Source organism: Herpailurus yagouaroundi, unplaced genomic scaffold (genome assembly GCF_014898765.1).
Source record: "Herpailurus yagouaroundi ecotype Mexico unplaced genomic scaffold, PumYag 67235, whole genome shotgun sequence".
Classification (NCBI taxonomy): Eukaryota; Metazoa; Chordata; class Mammalia; order Carnivora; family Felidae; genus Herpailurus; species Herpailurus yagouaroundi.
Window position 1 is genome coordinate 622,565 of NW_024420070.1, and position 16,150 is coordinate 638,714.

The window sequence follows — 16,150 nt, forward strand, 5'->3', positions numbered from 1 at the left end:
GTCTTGGATGTTGGGAATACAAAAAGGATCCCACTGGTCTAAACTAAAGGTGATGGCAGGACTTCATTTTTCTGAGGAACCCTTGGGAAAATCTGTTTCTTTAGCCTTTTCTGGCTTCTGGGAGCTGCCTGCATTCCTTGGGCCTTGGCTTTGTTTCATCTTCAAAGCCAGCAATGCCCTGTCCAAACCTTTATCAGGCTACTTCATTATGACACTGACTCTTCTGCCTACATCTTGCACATCTGAAGTACCCTTGCAATTACAATGGCCAGGAAGCCCCAGCATATTCTTATTTTTGAAGTCGGCTGATTAGCAATCTTAATTGCATCAGCAACCTTAATTCTTTTTCCCCTGTAACATCACATATTTACAGGTTCTGGAGAATAGGATGTGGATATCACTGAGGGACCTTTATTCAGCCTACCACAGTCAAAGTGCCATTTAATTTAATTTAAAGGGTTTAAAATGGGCACCAAAAGGTCTGTGCTCAACCACATTTGTGCTTAAGTTCAGTTGCTCTGTTTGCCCCATGGAGCACAGAAAGGAAGAGCTCAAGACTAGAGGAAGGATGTAGGGGTAAGGGACTCAGAGGATTTAAGAACCACCAGGCTTCTGTCTTGGAGAAGTAGGTACATGATGGGGCCCTCTCCAAAGAGTGTCTGGGGGAACTAGATAGGTGTGCATTGCAAGTGGCTGAGATCCAAGCTGGTTCTAATCCCTGCCACATTTCCACATTGCCAAAGATAATGAGAGCTTGGATGTGACTGCAAGAGAAGACTTGATAGGACAGTGGAAGAAGTAGCCAGGACTATCCTGACACCTGGCCATGGGGCAACAGACCTGAAAGATCCTATGACCTAGTGCGGGTCCTTACAAGGGAAGGCCCTCCTTCTTGGGCAACTCTGGGGACTGCAAAATGGCAAAACATGTGACCAGTCTGAATAAGAGGGGGAAAATAACTGTGTGGTAGAAATAATGGGCACAAAGCAGTGGTTGGTTTTCTCGGGCTAGAGGTGTGGGTCTGCCTTCCTTTAGAAAAGGCACAGTGGTGAGGCCTCCATGGGAGCCCCCTCCCACCTTAGCTCATCAGCCTCCAGGAAAGAGGGCAGGCCAAATGGGGAAGCGCATGGTGGGCAGACCAAGCAGCCTGGGGGTTCTCATACACATAGGGGCTGTTGATATATATCTGCTGCTGCCTGCAGAGCACTGCCACCATCACCACCACCACCACCCCTGACCTCTCGATTCTAGCCCCCACCACCAATGGTCCCCAGGTCCCTTTTATTGCTGTGCCAGCAGTGAGGGGGTGGTCGCCTCAGAGGTCTGCAGAGGTCCGCCCCTTAGGCTGGCGCACCTCCTGGCCACACCCCCCCCCTCCGGTCGGAACTAGGGTGGGTCAGGGAGCGGGCGTCTAGCCCATTTGTGCTGTATCCCTCTGCCCCCTTCCCGACACCCTTGCTGAGAGCGGTTCTTGCCGCATCTTGCGCAGTCCCTGCTCAGTTTGGTGCGGCACCGCGAGGGGTGGGACGCCTTTTTGCGATTCTGACCGCCCTCTAGGTGGTGGGAATCCGAGTGAGGAGCTCCGAGAAGAGGGGGAGGACAACGACCTGCACCTTGAGCCTGTGAAGGCAAGTGGGTTGTCGTGGGGAGGGTGGGGGGACCCCCACTGTTGCCCGGCTTACAGCCTGCCCGGACCCCAGCCTCTGGCAGCCTGGCAAGGGAGAGGCGACCCGGTCGTACCCTGTCCGTGACAGAGGTGCGCAGCGCCGCGGGATCCCTGGCGAGGAGAGGCAGTGACCGGTGCGGGCCGGACCCAGGGCATGGGGGCTAGCGGGAGATGCTCCCTCGGATCCTCTGGAGCGAACTGCGCCAGCCACTCCGCAGCGAGCTTTCCAGGTGCCCATGACCCGCCCTGGACAGTGCTGTGCCCAGAAAGAGCTGTCGGGGTGGGGGAGGGGGAGAACCTGCTATAACAGAAATGGCGGAGCTGGAGCTGGGAGGGGGTGCAGCATCAGAGTTGTGTGTCCATCTGGCGGGGGGGAAAGGGGGCGGTGGTGTCTGCTACTCCAGGGCCCTAATTCTGGAAAGGGGCCTGTTGGACCTCGTGCTCTGGATGCTGCCTCCTCCCACAGGTGCCCGGTTGATACGCAGTTTTCAGTCTTCGTGGTAGGTCTGGCGGTTTCATCCCACAGGTTGCATTTGTAGAGGAGAGGCTTGAAAAAAAAGGAAGAGCAGGACAAGATGCCTGACTCTGGTAGTGTATGGGGGAGGGGCATGAGCAGCAGCCATTGAATGGAAACACAAATATGAATGGAGTTAACTGTGACCAGAACAGGTCAGGCATCCAGGAATACCTTCTAAAATTCCCCTTTGTACTAGCTTTCTAAGCCCTTCCCTTGCCTTTCTTCCTCACCTTCATTCAAAATTGGTAGCAGTAAAAGATGGACTAGGAGGTGAGGGTGAGACAGAAGTCATAATTACCAGTGCCACTGCACAATCTGTTTTCTGTAACATGATGGGTACTTTACCCCACTTCTGTAGTACCAGTACAAGGTACTGTGAACACCTACTGGTGAATCCTCATAACTGGAGAAGGGAGTAATGTAATGGTCAGAGTGTAATGTGAAAAGCAGCTGTTATCCAGAACCCTGAAACAGAGGGCCTAAATTAAATGAGAATATTCTCTCAACAGGTCCTCTAACTCTTGTTTTCAACAAGATAGAAGATAATATGGATACTTTTTGGTGTTGGTCTGTCCACCAAGCATTCAGTTGCTGCCATTATTTCCTGAATGTTTTGCCTTTGTGTCTGTCCATAGACTTCCTTTAAGGCTGCTCACTTCTATAAGGAAGGAGAGGAGACTGGTTCAAATCTCTGGAGGTTGGCGTGAAGGTGGGTAAATCAGGGGAACACTATATAGAGTAAGATCATGGCAAGTGTCTTTGATCCAAGTGGGTATGGGAACTCCTCCATCTCTCCTGCTTGCTGCTATATTTGCAACTGCCACAGCATCCCTTTTCCATTTCCTTCAATAGATATTAAGAATATTGGGGTATGTGTGGATTGGTTGTGATAGGGAAGAGAAAACCTGAGAACATGGACATTGAGATAAGAAACAACAAATTGAACTCTTGTGGTAAGAGATACTTCCATCAGGGTCAGCGTGCCCTCTTATTTATCCACAGTCAGGCTCCACTCTTTCCTTTATTTTTACTTATTCCAAGGCTGCTTTAGGGCTTGACGACCCTGGAATCAAGGAAAGGAGGGGAAAATTGCACCACATCCTTGCAGGTTGGTGTGAAGTAGGTACAACTTTGGGTGGGGAAGTGGAAATCAACACTGGCCCAAGAGTGATTAGGGTAATCTGGGGCCTCCTAAGCCTCTCCCATTGCCAACACTCACCAGTTTCACACCTGTTTTATAGCAGGCAAAGTAATGTGGCAAAATCTGGGGTAAAACATGTGGGTCCAACTGTTCCACTAAGTATTCAAGGTCCAGTCTCTCCATGTGAATCTCTGCATGGAGTGATGCAATTAGAAGAGATTCAAAGCCCCGTGTCATTCTTTTTCCTTAGATCCACCTCTAGTGGCAGCTCTGGTGGTGTTGGATTGCTGCTGACCACCACCGTCAACAGGTCTGCTCCTACCTGGGAACATCCATTGTCCCGCAGCTTGCTTGTACCTATGCACTTTGTGGTATTGACTGAGGCTAGGCTTTGGAAGGAGATCGATTGATTGATGGACTGGTGATTGACTCTAACTCTTGTTTTCAACTATATCACCTGAACTGAAGATCATAGTGTGAAGATATAAAACCATGAGAGATCTGTGGTAGAGGCTGAGACATGTAGGGGTACTTAACTGGGCCTCCTCTGTAACTTATACCATGACTGGGGCTGAGATTGAACATGCTGCTCAGGAGAAGCCTGAAAAGAAGGCTGAAGAAGAGATTGGGGGTGGGGCTGAAAGAAAGAATAAAGTCCCACTGGTGGTCAGACCCAAGGTTAGAACCCAGGCACAGGTAATGCCTGGGGTAAGGCCTAAATCTGATGTCATGGTAGTAAGTGGGGCAAAGCCCAAAGCAGAAACCATGGCAGTAGGTGTGGTACATACTAAGAATGAGGCCAAGGTAATCCCTGGGGTGAGGCCTACAGATAAAACCCCTTCATGGACCATGACTGAATATGATGGTGAGGAGATGTTGAAGAGAGAGGGAGTGTCCCAAACCAATTCCATAGCCTGGCCACTGGTCAGTACTGAGTTTGAGTCAGTTGCTAAAACGAAGACCTTATCTATGGATAAGGAACTGATCAGTGTGGACACTGATTCCTTTCCTGTCACCAAGGTCAAGTCCCAATTAGGAATACAGCCTTTGTTTGGATCAGAGGAGAAGTCCAATGTGGGATCCTGGTGGTGCCCCACGCCTACATTCAAACAAGAGATCTCTCACAATTGTGATTTCAGATGGGTGGACAGATCTTGTCTGAATTCCTGGTTCTGGAGTGGAGAAGAGGTCAGTACAAAGTTTCGTCCTAGAGACAGGGTAAAGGCCAATGCCAGATCCAGGCACAAGGCCAAAGAAGAGGACATGTCTAGGCCCAATACCAACTGGGAGTTTTATGTGTCTAGTGCCGGCTCTGAGGATGAATCTATTAAGACATCCTGGCTCTGGGCCAGAGAAAAGACTAATATCTGGTCCATGCCCAAGGAAGAGACCAATAACAGGTCCAGGTTTAGGTCCAAGAAAGAAGTCTTTGAGTCCATTTCTGGATCTGAATGTGAGGACAATGTGAATTCCTGGCTCTGGGCTAGGGAGGAGGGCAAATGCAGGTCTAAACCCAGAGTCAGGAAAGGGGCCAATGTCAGGGCCAGGCACAGGACCAAGCAAGAAGCTTCCATTGATTTTGTATCTGGATCTTTAGATGTAGTCCAAAAAGAGTCCTGGTTCTGGCCTGGAGAAAAGGCTAATAACTTGTCAAGGCCCAAGTTCAAGAAAGAGGCCAAGGCCAGAATAATGGCAAAGGAAAAGGTCAAAAATAAGGCCAGAGCCAGGGCCAAGCCAGAAACCAGGTCCAAAGAGGAGTTCCTCATTGGGACCTGGTTCTGGGCTGCAGAAGAATCCAGCATAGTAGGTGGGGCCAGTGTCAAGTACAGCTCTCAAGTGGAGGATGATTCCATTTTTGGCAGTTGGTTCTGTACTGAAGAAGAGGCCAGTATAGAGACTGATGCTAGCAGTAAATCCAGACCAAGCACTGAGGAGGAATCTACTGGCAATTTCATCCTTGGGTCTGGGGAAAAGGCCAGTATGGAAACTGGGGCTGAGGCCACCTCCAAATCTATGCTAGAAGATTATAAAGAAAACGTCATTGTTGGTTCCTGCTTCTGGATTAGTGAAGAGACCAACCTAGAGGCTGAGGAAGAGACAATTTTTGGGTCTTGGTTTTGGGTCAGTGATGGGTCCAGTATGGAAGTTGATATTAGAGCCAGCTGTGCATCCAGGCTAAGGTCTGAGGAAGAAGGGATCATTGGTCCCTGGTTCTGGGATGGAAAAGAGGTTGATACAGAGGCTGAGTTTGGAGAAGCCAGGCCAGGAGATGAAGAAGAGTCAATATTTGGGTCCTGGTTTTGGGCTGGAAACCAGGCCAAGATGGATTGTGGGGCTAAAGTCAGTTGTGATACCATGCCAGGGGCTGAGGAGGAACCCATTATTGGGTCATGGTTCTGGAATGGAATAGAAGCTTGTGTGGGGACTGAGGTCAGCAACAAGTCTACCCTGAAGGACAAGGAGGAGGTTATCATATCATCTTGGTTTGGGAACACAGAAGAGGTCAGTATAAAGTATGGAACTGATACCAGATGCAAATTTATGGCAGAGGCTAAAGAGATCAATAATGAGTCTTGCTTCTGGGATGAAGAAGACCCCTGCATATATACTGCCAATGGAAGCAGGTGGAAGTCTAGGCCAGAGGAGGAACAGGACACTGTTAATTCATCGTTCTGGTCCAGGAAACACACAAGGCCAGAGACCATTATAGGGCCCTGGTTACAAGCTACAGAAGAGGTCAGTACAGATGATGGGACTGGAGAAGAGACCAACCCACTGATCGAGGAGGAGACCATGATCACATCCTGGTTCTGGAAAGGAGATGAAACCATTAGAGTGGCTACAGACAAAAAGAATCCAGGCCAGATGCTGAGGAGGAGGACATTATTGGTTCTTGGTTCTGGGCTGGAGAGGAGGACAGGCTCAAGACAGCAGCTGAAGCTAGAGAAGAGGACAGGCTGGCAGCTGAGGAGGAAGCTATTGTTGGGTCTTGGTTCTGGGCCAGGAAAGAGATCATTAGGAAAGAGGCTGGCTTTTGCAACAAATGCAGTCCAGAGGCTAAAGAGGAGGAAGCCATTGTTGGGTCCTCGTTCTGGGCTGAAAAAGAGGCCAGTATGGAGGCAGGAGCCAGTTTCGAGTCCATGCCAGTGACTGAGGAAGAGGAAATCACTTCCTCAGTCCTGGTTGGGTCCTGGTTTGGGGCTGAAAAAGACAACAGTATAGAGGTTGGGCCTCAGGCAATAGAAGAGAGCAGGTCAAGGACTGAAGAAGAAATCATTTTTGGGTCCTGGTCCTGTGCTGCAAAAGAAGTCAGTGTAGAAGCAGAGACATTCTGTGCATTCAATCCAGAGGATGATGAGATAATTGTTGAGTCCTGGTTCTGGTCTGAAGAGAAGGCTATTAACGAGACTGGAACTGTTGTAACTTGTAAGACCAGGCCAGACAATGAGGAAAAGGCCGTTTTGGGGTCCTGGTTTGGAGCTAAAGATGAGGCCAATAACAGGACTGACAATGGGACCAACTGTGAGACCAGGACAGTAGATGAGGAGGATGATCCCATAGTGGGATCCTGGTTCTGGGCAGGAGATGAGGCCCATTTTGAATCAAACCGTAACCCTGTGTTCAGGGCCATTTGCAGGTCTAGGTGTTCATTTGAGCAGGAACCTGATGCTTCACACAGGCCCCAGAGCTGGGAAGAGGTCACTGTTCAGTTCAAGCCTGGTCCATGGGGTAGGGTTGGCTTCCCATCTCCAATACCCTTTAGATTTCCAAAAGAAGCAGCATCTATGTTCTTTGAAATGTTTGGAGGAAAGCCAAAGCACATGGAGCTTAACCCAGAAGGGGAAGAGCAGGAATCTTTGCTTCAGCCTGATCAGCCTGATCCTGAGTTCCCATTTCAATATGATCCATCCTACAGGTCAGTCAGGGAAATTCGGGAACATCTTAGGGCCAGAGAGAGTGCAGAACCTGAGAGTTGGTCCTGCAGCTGCATACAGTGTGAGCTTAATATTGGTTCTGAAGAGTTTGAAGAACTCCTTTTATTAATGGACAAAATCCGAGATCCTTTTATTCATGAAATATCTAAAATCGCAATGGGTATGAGAAGTGCTTCTCAATTTACCCGAGATTTCATTCGGGATTCAGGTGTTGTCTCACCTATTGAAACCTTGCTCAATTATTCCTCCTCCCGAGTTAGGACAAGTTTTTTGGAAAACATGATTCGCTTGGCTCCACCATATCCAAATCTAAACATGATTCAGACATATGTATGTCAAATGTGTGAAGAAACCCTTTCTTATAGCTTAGATTCCCCTGAGCAAATTTCTGGAATAAGGATGCTTACACACCTCACTACAACTACTGACTATCACACACTGGTTGCCAAGTATATGTCAGGATTTCTCTCCTTACTAGCCATGGGCAATACCAGAACAAGGTTTCATGTTCTGAAAATAATACTGAATTTGTCTGAAAATCCTGTCATGACAAAAGAACTACTCAGTGCTGAAGCAATGTCAGAATTTATGGGCCTTTTTAACAGGAAAGAGACAAATGACAATACTCAAGTTGTTCTAGCAATGTTTGAGAATATTGGTAACAATATCAAAAAGGAGATGGTGTTGTTCACTGATGATGATTTCAGTCTTGAGCCACTTATTTCTGCATTCCATGAAGTTGAGGAGTTTGCTAAGGAACTGCAAAGCAAAACAAATGATCAATATGACCCTGAAGCAGGCCAGTAAAATTAGTATGATTAATCACTTGCCTTTGTCCTAATGTTCCTGAGTTAACAATTCCTTGAATAATGTTTTGGTTTGCATGGTCGGTTGTGTTGTAATGTACATCTTTATTGCTAGCACTGACTTTGCCCAACTCTGTATGAGCAGAATCATTCTTCTGATGCCAAATGAATATTAGAACTGACAGAACATTTGTTGATATTTGTGTTTTTGTCTAAATTGTGACACTTAGTATTTCGGCTAGAGTGAACTGAGCCATCATAAGTAAGCCAGCTACCCTTCTGATTGTTGTTCTAGTGTGTTGATGTCTATTTGAGTCTTGTGTTTTCAATAAAGTTCTGTTTTAAAGTTGTCAGAAGTCACCCTTCTCCTTGAACTTAAAATATAGATGCAAAGATAACACAGGAACACACATAGATAATTAATCTATAAATAATATGCTCATTGAAAAAGTTTATTCTGATGACATTAAATGCAAAGGTTACCATGGGCTGCTACTCAGGGCATACCTCAGGAGAAAAAGAACTCAATTAAGCTGGGCTCTGGAATATATGAAAGACTGGGTGGTGTGAATAAAAGCATGGAGTTGGGAAAAGTTGTTCTATGTGAGTGAGTTACCCAGTCAGACTGGAGTGGCTGGGAAGGGTGTATTAAGGGATAGAGAGGATGAGATAAGTTTTGAAGAAATAAGAAGTTGAATTTTGCATCTCAAAATACGGGTGTTTCATTGATACGCTTAAAAGTTAAAAGAATTAAGAAAGTACAGAAAATTAACTGAGACAGGAAAACCATTTCTTCATAGTGGTGCCCATGGAAAATGTTATGGTAGTAATACCATACAGCCTCTAAAAGTGATGAGGTATAGATTTTTCAATTGAATAAGAAAATAATAAAGCAAAATGCTTTATTTGGTGGAATAGAAAAGACTGGTATTATACATAGAAAGTATAATTCCATTGTAAAAATAAATGTGGTAAATAGACCAAATGTATGCAGTTTTGACTGTAAAACATAACAAAGGAGTAAACAAATGTGAGAGACTACAACTTCAAAATGACTGGCTTGCCAAGTAAAAATACATATTAAATTAAAGGGAATAAACTTTAAAATTTCCAAAGTTCCTGAATTCACGCTACATGTTTTTCACATTCAAAAATGTAATACATATTCAGACAGAAGCGAAAGTCAGGCATACAGTTGTTTTGGTTTGGGATAGGGGATTTTGGGCAGTCCAGGTTAAGAGTAAATCTGCAAAGTTTTATTATTTTCAGGAAAACAACCAAACATGGTGACCCTGTCATTTTTTTATTTGTCAGGATGGAAAGTGGTGTTTTATCCTACCTGATTCTGGTATGCAAGGTTTATGGGCATAGAGCAAAGTGGTAGTTTTGCCTGCCCTCACAGTGTTTGTTTTGCTTATCAATATTTTTCAAGACATACTGTGTGTGTGTGTGTTAATATGTCTCCAGAGTATCATACAGATTAATAAAAATAACCTCCTTTCCAAACCCCTTCCTCATCAAGTATTCCTTGCCAGCCCTGTGCTGCTAAAGAGCAAGGCCCAGGCCTAGCACTAGCACTGGAAGTTCCAGCTCTAAATCCAGCCTTCCTTCAGCTCTCTATCTTCACCAGGGTCAGGAGCTTCAAATTCTTCTAGCAAGCATCTCAACCTCAGGGGCAGAATATTCTACCATCCATGCTGCAGGGCTGCGGCAGACAGGTTGACTACGTGGTCACGTGAAGCTGGTGGTGGGTCACGTGACCACGCTCTCACTTGCAGAAGCACAGAGGTGTGTCGCACTGAAAGGGGACTGGAAGGACATACACCTGACAACTGACAGATGGCCATGGGAGGAGTGGTAGAATGTTGGGATGGGTGGGCAGGTGTCTCTCCATCCTGAAAACGGATCTCTCAGGCGACTGGAATTACAGCATTTGTTTTTAGAGGGCACAACCCCTCAGCCAGCGTCTGAGCCAGGATCAGTCTTTTGCCCAGGAGCTCAAGAGGCAGGAAGTCATCCTGCAGGAGGCAAATATGGAGAAGCAGTGGTTGCTGTTGGAGGAGGTGGGTGTGAGGCTGGGAATGGCATCCATGGGACATGGTGGCTGAGAATAGGTCCGGTGCAGGAAGTCCCTAGGACCATCCTGGGTCTCTGCTTTTCTCACCTTCTGAACACCCCTCCCCCACTCCCAGGCTCCCCGCCCAGCCCAGCTGTGTGTGACTCCATTACTATGTGTCCGGTAAGGGAGGTGGACTCACGGAGGGAGTTGGCTTTAGGGGAGACCAGAGAGAGGAAATGGTGAAGTGACAACTCCTGAACACCCGTGGTGTTTTCTTTGAAAAGGCAGGGATGGGGACTAATGGGATCTATGATTTACATTACCACACCCATCCTCTCACTTAGTTGGCACTCCTTCTATGCTTTCAAATGGTCAGGATGGCTAAGCTCAATATTGGGGGCGAGTTGGGGTGGGGGATGAGAGGGGAACAAGATTGACTTTTACTCCAAGGCTCCAACTGACTGGAGATGTAAGAGCGGAATTAACCTCAATCCTGCCAGCTCTAAGGAAGGTGAGAGGCAACACACTTAAGAGGAAAGAACCTGGGGGCCCCTGGGTGGCTCAGTAGGTTAAGCAACTGACTTCGGCTCAGGCCATTATCTTGGGTTCATGGGTTCAAGCCCCACATTGGGCTCTCTGCTGTCCTCCCCAAGCCCACTTCAGATCCTCTGTCTCCCTCTCTCTGCCCTCCCCAGCTCGTGCTCTCTCTGTCTCTCAAAAATACATTAAAAATTATATATATGTATATGTGTATATATATGTGTGTGTGTGTATATGTATACATGTGTGATAAGTTATACACACACACACATATATATACATATACATATATATATAATTTTTACACACACACACACACACACACATATATATATGAATTGGTAGCTTCAGTATGGACTAAATGTAAAAAAAAAAAAAAAGAGGAAGGAACCTAGATGCTTTGGGGTCTTCACATAGGATTTCTTATTGGTAATCCAGCAAGCTTCTCAACTCCCAAGAGGATCCCTGTATCTCATCCGGGGCAGCAGTGTTCTTGAGGTCTGCCCTGGATATAAGGTTCTGAAAGGGCCTAGATCCATTGTACTCCCAACAGCTCCCTCCCATCTAGGGATGCAAAGGTAAGTGCTCTGTCTGCTCTATCCTAGGTCCGTCCCTTTCCCATCCTGAGACTTAGAGGAATGTTTCTAGGAACCACCTATAGAAACCATTTTATGGATGGTCCCACAGGTTCGCCTCTGTCAACCTTCACTTTTTTCCTTGTTTTTGTTTTCTGGGCAAAGCTTTAGACTTGGTGATTTACAGCTCTCCTTTGTGGCACTTCCTTATTTTTCCTTATCTCTTTTGTTCAGAGCTCAGAACTGTGAAAGAGCCACAGGATACCAAAGTTTTTTTAAGGAAAATACAGTTAGGAAAAAATAAATTTTATTAATTCCATTAATTTCTCTATTTGCACATTTTCCAGACTTGAAGCCAGTTGATACATAGAGATCATTCTCATTCTTTACAGCTGCATAACTCTCTTGTGCCACTACCATAATTTTTTCAATCACTCTGTATGTGGACATTTATTTCCAATATCTTGCTGTTATAATTAATGGTAGTATAACCTTACGCAAATGTATTTTTGGATGGTTAGAGTTCTGTCTTCAGGACATATTTATAGAAATGGGGATGGTGGATCAAATGATAGTTATGTGCAGTGTAGTGTTATTAGGTAATCCCAAATATCCCTCCAAAGAGGTATTACACATTTTCACACCCACCAGCAATGTATGAGAGTGCCTGTTTTCCTTCAGCCTTGCCAGTTAACTTAATATCCTTTTAATATTTGTAGAATATCTACTGATGTCACCTCTCTTGTTCCTAATGTTAGTAATTGGGTCTTCTTTTTTTTTTTTTTTTTCATTATCATTGTGGCTAATATATTACCAGAATCCCACCAAGGGCCAACCTTGCAAGCAGACCTTTTTAGGCTAGCAAATTCAGGTCTGCTGTGTTAACTCTTCTACACATTTGGTGAATGGTGTTAGAACAATTACCTAGTCATTTGGGAAAAACAAAGTTAGACGAGACTCCAATACATATGAGCAAATTCCAGGAAAAATAGGTATCTTAAATATTTTAAAAGATATGGGAGGTTAAAGAGAAAGAAACACTCATTTACCTAGAATAAATATTCTCTTGTGTTATGTAGAGGAAAATGGACATAGATTCTTATGTAGAGGAAAGTGGACATGGATTCTTTCCATGTAATACCAGTATCTTTTATTAAATAGTCTGCCCTACTCCAATGGTTTCCAATGTCTCCTTTGTAGTGTATGGAGTTGGTTTCATATATGTTTCTCAGGTAAATGCTCTCTGGTGTTAGAAATATACAGGTTTGCTTATTGCAGTTTATAATAAGCATTGAGGGTTATCTGAAATGTTATATCCATAATTCACATATGTGATTGGATTCTCCAGTTAATTTTATCATTTTATCATATCTTTATTTTTTTATTGTAAAATTTATTGTCAAATTGGTTTCCATACAACACCCAGTGCTGATCCCAACAGGTGCCCTCCTCAATAACCATCACCCACCCACCCCTCCCTCCCACCTCCCATAAACCCTCAGTTTGTTCTCAGTTTTTAGGAGTCTCTTATGTTTTGGCTCCCTCCCTCTCTAACCACTTTTTTTCCTTCCCCACCCCCATGGTCTTCTGTTAAGTTTCTCAGGATCCACATAGGAGTGAAAACATATGGAATCTCTCCTTCTCTGTATGATTTATTTCACTTAGCATAACACTCTCCAGTTCCATCCACGTTGCTACAAAAAGCCATATTTCATTCTTTCTCATTTCCACATTAATTTTATCATATCTTTAATATGATATCATTATATTGACTTCTTTGAAACTCTTGGAATTTCAAAATAGGAAAGTGTGTTGGCCAGGCCAAAAAATATGTCTCTGTGTTGCCAAAGCCATTTTGTTGTCTTTCATGAAGACTTTCATGATGGTGCTTATTACCTATATGACTTTTTAAAGAATCAACAATTTCTGTACCTAAACCATACCAGATTAGAAGCTGAATTTCCTCACATAGAAAATTAACATCCATTTATATAGGGTAAGCTTATAATTAACAAAATCACAAGGCTTATATAGAATCCAGAGTATCAGTTTACTTATTTGTACAGAGAAATAGCAACATCAGAGGAAATAAAATAATATAATCCAGTGGATTTTCTCACTGTACAACTGTAGGAAATTAAAATCAAAATCAAAAGGTCAATTAACTTGAATTTAAAAGCACTTTTTTCATATATGTATTTTTTTTTGAGAGAGAGAGAGAGAGAGAGAGGGAGAGAGGGAGAGCATAAGTTGGGGAAGGGCAGAGAGAGGGAGGGAGAGAATCTTAAGTAGGCTCCACACTCAGCATGGTGCCTGATGTGGGGCTCGATCCCACGATCATGACCTGAGCCTAAACCAAGAGTTGGACGCTCAACCAAATGAGCCACCCCATTCATATTTAAAGTGTTTTAAAGTTTGTTTTAAGGCTAGAGGATAAGATTACTCTTGTTTTAAATTTTTTCAAAAATTTTTCCACCTTTATTTAAATGAATTGACAAAAACATTGTGTAAGTTTAAGGTGTACAATGTGATTATTTGATATACATATATATTGTGAAATTATTACCACAAATTTGTTAGTTAACATCCATCACCTCACTAGTTACCTTGTGTGTGGTGTGTGTGTGTGTGTGTGTGTGTGTGTGTGTGTGTGTTAATAACATTTAAGATCTACTGTCTTAGCAAATTTCAGTTTATAATACACTATTGTTAACTACAGTCATCAGGCTGTACATTAGATCCCCAGGACTAACTCATCTGATAACTGCAAGTTTGTACCCTTTGAACTACATCTCCCCGTTTCCCGCACCTACTTGGCAACCACCAGTCTACTCTGTTTCTGAGTTTGACTTTTTTAGACTCCACATATGACAACATACAGTGTTCGTCTTTCTCTGACTTATTTCACTTAGCATAATGTCCCCAAGGTCCATCCATGTTGTCTCAAATGGCAGGATATCCTTTCTCATGGCTGAATATTATTCACATTTGTAATGTAAATATTATTTACATTTTCTTGATTCATTTATCCATCAGTGCATAATTAAGTGGTTTCCATGTCTTGGCTATTGTGAACAATACTTCAAAGAAACATGGGGGTGCAGATATCTTTTTGAGATAGTGACTTCATTTCCTTTGAATATATACCCAGAAGTTGGATTCTTGGGTCATATGGTAGTTCTATTTTTAAGTTTTTTGAAAAGCCTCCAGTTTTCCATAGTGGCTGTTCCAATTTACATTCCCACCAACAGTGCAGAACAATTCCGTTATCTTCACATTCTTGTCAACACACATATCTCTTGCTTTTTGATAATAGACATTCTAACAGATGTGAAGTGAGATCTCACTGTGGTTTTGATTTGCATTTCTCTAATGATCAGTGATGTTGAGCATATTTTCAAGGACCTGTTAGCCATTTATATATCTTCTGAGGAAAACAGTCTATGCAGATCTTAGGCCCATTTTAAAATCAGATGATGATGATGATGATGATGATTACTATTCAGTTGTATTGTTTCCTTATATATTTTGAATATATGGTTTGCAAATATTTTCTCCCATTCTGTATGCTGTGTTTTCATTTTGTTTATCATTTATTTTGCTGTGCAGAAGTTTTTTAGTTTGATGTAGTCCTAATTGTTTATTTTTGCTATTGTTCCCTGTGACTTTGGCATCATATCCAAATATATAGAGTTGCCAAGATCAATATCCTTTTGTTTTCTTGTAGGAGGAATTTCAGGTATTAAATTTAAGTCTTTAGTCCATTTTGAGTCAATTTTTGTGAATGGTGTAAGATAGGGGTCAACCTTCATTCACTGTCATGTGAATATCCAGTTTCTCAGTACAATTTATTGAAAAGAATGTCTTTGCCCCATTGAGTATTCTTGGCATTCTTGCCAAATATTAGTTCACCATCTATATGTGAGTTTACTTCTGGGCTCTCAATTCTGTTCCATTTCTCTATTTGTCTGATTTTATGACAGTACCTTGATGTTTTGATTATTTAGTTTTGTAATAAAGGTTGAAATCAAGAAATGAGATGTCTCCAGCTTTGTTCTTCTTTCTCAATATTTCTTTGGGTATGTGAAGTCTTCCGTGGTTTCATGCAAATTTTAGGATTTTTATTATATTTCTGATAAAATTCCATTGGAATTTTGATAGGGATTACATTTAATTTATATATCACATTGTGTAATGTGTGTAATATGGACATTTGAACAATATTAATTATTCTGCTCAATAAACACAGAACAGTTTTCTATTTGTTTCTTCTTCAATTTCTCTTACCAATATATTCTAGTTTTCAATATACAGATCTTTCACCTTAAATTTATCGCTAAATATTTTGTTGTTTTGATGGTATTGTAATTTGAGATTATTTTCTTTGTTTAAAGTTTGTTGTTAGTGTATAGGAACACAACTAATTTTTCTTTATTGATTGTATACCCTAAAACTTTAACGAATTTGTTCCAACAGTTTTTTGGTTGAGTCTTTAGGATTTTTTTAATTTAGTTTTTTTTCTTTTTAATTTACATCCAAATTAGTTAGCATATAGTGCAACAATGATTTTGGGAAGAGATTCCTTAGTGCCCCTTACCCATTTAGCCCATCCCCAATCCCAAAACCCCTGCAGTAGCCCTATTTGTTCTCCATATTTATGAGTCTCTTCGGTTTTGTCCCCCTCCCTGTTTTTATATTATTTTTGTTTCCCTTCCCTTATATTCACATGTTTTGTCTTTTCAGGTCCTCATATGAGTGAAGTTATATGATTTTTGTCCTTCTCTGACTAATTTCACTTAGCATAATACCCTCCAGTTCAATCCACGTAGTTGCAAATGGCAAGATTTAATTCTTTTTGATTGCCGAGTAATACTCCATTGTATATATATACCACTTCTTCTTTTTTTTTTT

At 42.9% G+C, this 16,150-nt stretch overlaps 1 protein-coding gene and 1 long non-coding RNA gene across 2 annotated transcripts in view; one reads left to right on the plus strand and one right to left on the minus strand.

Annotated features, from left to right (window-relative positions):
* Positions 1 to 8,414, plus strand: part of GPRASP1 (G protein-coupled receptor associated sorting protein 1) — a 42,620-nt gene extending 34,206 nt beyond the window's left edge. Inside the window, 3 exon segments of the mRNA XM_040467145.1 lie at positions 2,819 to 2,892; positions 3,575 to 6,172; positions 6,175 to 8,414. Coding sequence (XP_040323079.1) covers positions 3,886 to 6,172; positions 6,175 to 8,066 — 4,179 coding nt within the window. The 5' untranslated portion in view covers positions 2,819 to 2,892; positions 3,575 to 3,885 and the 3' untranslated portion in view covers positions 8,067 to 8,414.
* Positions 948 to 16,150, minus strand: part of LOC121024852 (uncharacterized) — a 20,067-nt gene continuing 4,864 nt past the window's right edge. Inside the window, exons 2-3 of the long non-coding RNA XR_005787833.1 lie at positions 13,839 to 13,845; positions 948 to 959 (exon numbers count right to left, since the gene is read on the minus strand). This is a non-coding gene — a long non-coding RNA (uncharacterized LOC121024852). The remainder of the gene's footprint in view (positions 960 to 13,838; positions 13,846 to 16,150) is intronic.